At 36.4% G+C, this 6,001-nt stretch overlaps 1 protein-coding gene across 1 annotated transcript in view; it reads left to right on the plus strand.

Annotated features, from left to right (window-relative positions):
* Nucleotides 1-4,740, plus strand: part of LOC137290281 (proto-oncogene tyrosine-protein kinase Src-like) — a 41,945-nt gene extending 37,205 nt beyond the window's left edge. The window contains exon 11 of the mRNA XM_067821081.1: nt 190-4,740. Within this exon, the coding sequence (XP_067677182.1) occupies nt 190-407 (218 nt within the window). The 3' untranslated portion in view covers nt 408-4,740. The remainder of the gene's footprint in view (nt 1-189) is intronic.
* The last annotated feature ends 1,261 nt before the right edge of the window (nt 4,741-6,001 follow it).

The raw sequence follows: 6,001 nt of genomic DNA on the forward strand, positions 1-6,001 counted from the left end.
TTGTCTTAATTTGACCCCATGTTGGGCTTTTTATTTGTCGATCAGGCCAGTCTAAGTAACATGTATGGGAATGCCCTGAGATGTTTGTGTAGCCTGGGTACTGATAAGATCTGATAGTACTTAGATTGCATGGATATACAACTGAGGACTTTGAGGTATTGTAGCACTACAAGTGAGTCTCTGTTATAGGTATGGGAGGCTCAGAGGTGCTCCACAAGGTGGAGAAAGGCTACCGTATGCCCAAACCCACTGGACCAATCAGCTACACAGATTCCTACTATGACCACATGCTCAAGTGCTGGAACAGAAATCCAGAGGATCGACCCACTTTTGCATACCTACATGACTTTTTTGACGACTACTTCATAGCCACGGAACCTGACTATAGAGATACGGAAGATATGTGATGTCACCCTGTCACCCCTGAAAGAAACAATAGACAAGGCCAGCAGAAATCTTGCTGCATAATACATGACTGTAGAGGAATGCCATCTATGATTTGATTGGTGCATGCAGATATATTTGTACCCAATGATACACTTAATCAGAAGCTGCAGTGCAGCCCCCTTCGATGCAATCGCCCATGGCAGACAACATAAACCACATCTGCCATGTCAGATTTTCCCCATATCAAATTCATTGTTTTAGAGTCTTTTTTTTTTTGTTTATTATTCAAATTGTACAGTGTTTAAATTTTATGAAATATTTTTTATCACTTGTATATATTTAGAGTCAATTTTATGAACATGTATAGATTTTTATATACAATCATAAAAGGTATGATATCTGGCTTGGGCCTACCCCTTCATGGACCAAGGTACTATTTTTTAATTTCTTTTTGTGTGCTCGGGTATCACCATAATGGTACATATTTTGATATGTCCAGAAATGTGAACAACAGAAGGATATATTCAGAGGATTAGATAAAATACTGATCCTTAAATAAAGTGTCAAGTGTATAAAGAAACAACACAAACACTACCTGGTAGTTAAAGAAGGGAGATAAGTCAGTAGTTGATTGTAATTCCCCCCCTTCGCTGTAGTCACTGTTCAAATGACAGAAGTGTTCAGAAAGGGTAGAACAAGTGCCTTTTGTTAGTAATAGTTATGTCAGTGTCGTCATTTCATTCAACCCTATGTTAACGTCTTAACATAATGTGCCGTGGGTACCTCATTATGCTCAATGGCTTCAGACCGAAAGCCTAGAACTTCAGACTTCTTGCCCACAGCGGCAGATTAGCAGTGGAGGTATGCTTCGAGTGATGTTCCTTCATGTGTATTGTTTGTCTCTCATTTTTGTGTTCCATTTTTCCCATTGTCATAGCAGAGTGAGTACATATATATAAATGCATAACTTCTGCCATTTCTTGACATCTCCCAAGTTTGACTTCAGATGATAGTACATGATTCAAGATCATTTTCACATATTGGATAAGTTTTTGTCAAATGATAATTATATATGATAAAGACATTAAATGAAGTTGTTCTGCTATATGTATATAGAAATGTTGTTGATAATTGTTTGTTTCACTCTGACATCTTGATTAAGTTGCTCACGTAATTCTGTCAGTAGTCAGCTAAAGTTGTGTGCTAGTAGGTAGGATGGTAGAATGTTTGTTAACAACAGATTCAGATTTCACCCTACTTTGAATAAATGTTAGTTCTTGTTGCCCTCAGACCATTCTTATATGTATGCAGTGTTCAAAGTGAACATCTGTTCATAATCACAGGTAGATTTTGTGTCAGGCTTTGCGGCATTTTCCAAAAGAAATCAGGGCTTTAAAAGTTTGGTCAGGACCTGCATTGCGTAATATCAATGGGTGCCAGTGGCATTCTTGTACTGTTTCCTGGTTACTGATGAAACTATTGAGTAACAAACAAAGTTTTAGTGGCAAGGTATTGAATCTACCTAACTGCATTTACCTAAACTAGTGATATACAGATGAAGAAATTCAGCAGTCACTTTTTCCCCAAGTACGGTGATGTTGAGACATGTTGGTGTTGTCACTGTATGACCAAGTTGATTAAAATGTTTATTCCATGAACATCCCAAGAAGTTCATTCCTACTTGAGTTCAAGAGATTTATTTGTGTCTTTCATTCTGAGGTACTGTTTCAACCATTTATTAATCTCTGACATTTTCACTAATGGTTTTGGGGAACAGTTCTGTGTGATTTTTATAGTCATCCATTCCAAGGTGAAAGCGATGTAGAATTACAGATCAACAGCAATAAATAGTTATCTGATATATACCTGATACCATGAGTAACTTTTTTGTAGTAAATTCTGATGAGTAGTTTTGTTAATAACATGATAACTTCCCAGACTGGTTATGTAATCACTGATAAAAAAGCTGTCTCTGCCATGCAATTAAAATTGCTTACAAGTTATATATTATGCTTAGAACTGTGTAGGGTGTTGATCGGTCCTCATACTATCTGTCACTAGTTTGCCTTGGTGACATTATGTTCTGAGATCATATGCCTTGAATAATGGTGACATTAGCATAAAACAAACTTGATTATTCATTCAGTGATTCATCAAACTCAAAGAAATCAAATTTTGTCACATCAAAATGTTTATCCAATTCTTCCAACAATATAGATATACCTACTAGTTTATTTCCTTAGTATTGGTAGTATTTGATGCAAGATCTTTCTCATTACTAGAAATGTGATTGTATATTCTCTGTGACAGCATGTCGATGTGTAATGTACCCTACATCTGACTTCACTTTTCAAACGGTTAGTGACAGATTTTAGATCTCTCCATCTAAATGTAAGTACATTCCATACGACATACAAGAGGGCTTCATTATTATTCAAACTACCGTTTGCATAGTACACTTTGTTTTTGTCTGAAATATGTATTTTGCCTGTGGTTTTGCTTAATAATGAATTTTCTGATTTTTTCCCCACCTTTATAAAAGTGCAGGTCACAAGACAGTATGTATGGCATGTGGGTTTCCATAAAGAATATGTTCCTTTGTGTGCTATATATATTCAATGTAGACATAATATAAAGTTGTTTTTTCCATATATGTATATTATTAGCCATATGCAAAATATTTTTTAGTGAAGATCAAATGAAATTAGTTTGATATGTGTGTCATGTGATTTCTGTAAGTGCCTTTGCATGATGCTTTTCTTGCGATTAGCACTTTGTATAAAACATGCATTACCTGTTACGCAGTTTGTTTCGGAACTAAGTTCTAAGTGCAATAACAAACTACCGGTACATCAAATAGCGATTCAAGATGATATCTTTCAAATTGCACTTTAGTATGATATCCTTTAGATAGTGATTCAGTATGATATCCTGCAAGCAATGACTCAACATTATGTCCAGTGCCTTTCTTTTAATGTGAGGAGTTGTGTCAACAGTTCAAATGTTGTTTCTAGGGGCGTTGGTGTATCCTCATGGTTGAAGTGGTGAAATTTTGGAACAATGCAGTCACCATGGTAACCACTATTGGCATAATGTGGCAGACTATGCACAGTTTAAGAAACCAGCACCAGCTTGCCTGTAACAAAACAAGAACATTTTGAGATCATGCATAAGCTTTTGACACATCCCCTCAGTTGTGGATGATGTTTGGTTTGTATGTGATAAAATATGTATTGCACAAATGAAGAAATGTAATGTTTTCCTTTCACTTATTATTATAGCTTAGTGTTATGCTGAAACCATTCATAGAAGAAAAGTGATAAATCAGAAACAGCTAGTGAAACCAGAAAATGGCAATAGACTAAATTATTTGTTTTTCATAATAAATAAATATGTATGATTCCACAATCAAAATTCTGTTTTAATACGGCTGTCATTGTGTTTGAATGCTCCTGTTTGTTTTCTATCAATATGCCCGTCCTTGCATATAGCTATAACACTCACATAATCAGTATTTGCCAACTTCGTAATAGTTAATCAGTCATCCAGTATGTAGGTTGTCATATGGTATAACAGTACAATTTACATACAATCAATACACTTGTTCCAGGCTTTGTTCTGGTTCACTGGCCATTTTAGTAGGATTTCTTTTATGTCCTGTTATCATGACAACATGGTCTCAAGATCCTGCTGTCAGAATTGAAGTCAATTAGCCAGTATACACTCATCCTCTCTCCAGATTCATTTTTTCTAGGTGTTATTTTTCTTTTACAATGACAGTACAGCTGTCACATCACTAGTGTAACTACTGTTTCTTATGAATACTTAAAAACTCTTCTTTCTTTAGATAGGCACAATTGTAAAATTTGCATGTTGCATTATAAACTTTTGACAAAACTGAGGCATAAAACAGAGAAGAGACACTCTTCTGGCACTGAGTACATGTTCACATTTTGTCATATTCATCCTGAAGGAAGTATCAGCGAATGATATATTTACTAGGCACTTCATGTAGTTCACCATAAGATGGATATGAATATTATTTTCCAAAACATCTTTTTGCTCAATACCTTTGACAAAGAGACAATTTTTTGCCTTTTCTGATGCGTATATTCTCCTACATTGAAATATGAGTTTTGGAAGTTATGCGAACTAGTCCTTTCTTAAAACTGTGTTTTAGACTATTTTTAACCGACTTTTAAGAAGTATTGTATAATTTGTGTGAAACATCAAACTTGTGTAATGCATATTTTAGGTTGTTTATACTGTTTTGCTACAAGATTGTACTTCAATTCCTTGTTTAGCATCTGTTAGACTGTCATTCATGCTTTGTAAATAAACTTGAGAACTATTTCACTTGTGTACTTGTATTGCTGGGCAGTGCCAATGTGACAGACTTCAGCGGTGATGTGTGCATGGCTAGGGGAGGGGGTGTAGGGGTGTTGGTGTGTTGATTTGGTGTGATATGTGGATGTTCTAAGGATATCATGATTGACTCATCACCCGGTGCATTGTCAGGAAGTTTTGCACGATTCATGTGACATTATATTAGTTCAGGTTTTTTTCACATATCGATTACTATTTCGAGTTTTAACTCATTTGTTTCGTTTCTTGTATTTTTTGCACAAAACAGCAAACATGACTTGTTGAGAGTGATTGATGGGTAGTTGTCCTTTCTCTAATCTCTACCTATAACAGAAATGATTTGGATTAGTTACTTACAGGTTTTCAGTGAACTATGGTTTCACAATTTACCCTCAAAGGTAATGGCTGCTTGTTATGCGCAAAATGTCGAAAATGCGCCGGTATCGAGATACGTATCATATGGTGAGCACCTGTATCGTGGCACCCTTAGCATATGCTGTGGTGTTTGGGTTAGGGTGATGTATTGTGTTGTGATGTGATGTGTGTTTGAGTGTTGGGTAGTTTAAGGGTTATATGGGGTATAGATTATACAGATGTGTGTGTGGTGTATTGTAGGGATGGTATGGATGTGAGATTATACTTGTGATGGGCGTGAGTATGGGTTGGTGTGAGTGTGGTGTTAGGTAGGAATGGTGTGGGTGGGTGTGATGGTTGTGGGTGTGGATTATCATATGGATGTTTATGTGCATGTGGTGTAAGTTAGGGATGGTGTGATGGGGTGGATGATTGTGTGGATGTGGGGTAGGGATGGTGTGGGTTGGTGTGATGGGTGTGGATGTTTGTGTGTACCTTGTATATAAGCATATACAAGGTAGGGATGTGGGGTAGGGATGGTGTGAGTTGGTGTGATGGGTGTGGATGTTTGTGTGTACCTTGTATATAAGCATATCATCTAAATCAAAATATTGCCAGTAATTGGTTGATTTGTTTCTTGTTTAAGACTGCACTCTGCAGCTATACAAGTGTGACCTGAAAATAATCGATTCTGGACCAGACAATCCAGTGATCACCAGCATGAGCATTGGTCTAAGCATCATCACTTTTTATTACTGATATCTTAAATTTAAGAATGTCAGGTATTTAGGACTTACCATGAATTTGTGATGAGTATTCTCCACAAGGCTGTATCTTAAAGGTAATTTACTTTCCAGTAGTCAACCTCCCTGTTGAAAGTCTAACTACTCCAACC

Source organism: Haliotis asinina, chromosome 7 (genome assembly GCF_037392515.1).
Source record: "Haliotis asinina isolate JCU_RB_2024 chromosome 7, JCU_Hal_asi_v2, whole genome shotgun sequence".
Taxonomy (NCBI): domain Eukaryota; kingdom Metazoa; phylum Mollusca; class Gastropoda; order Lepetellida; family Haliotidae; genus Haliotis; species Haliotis asinina.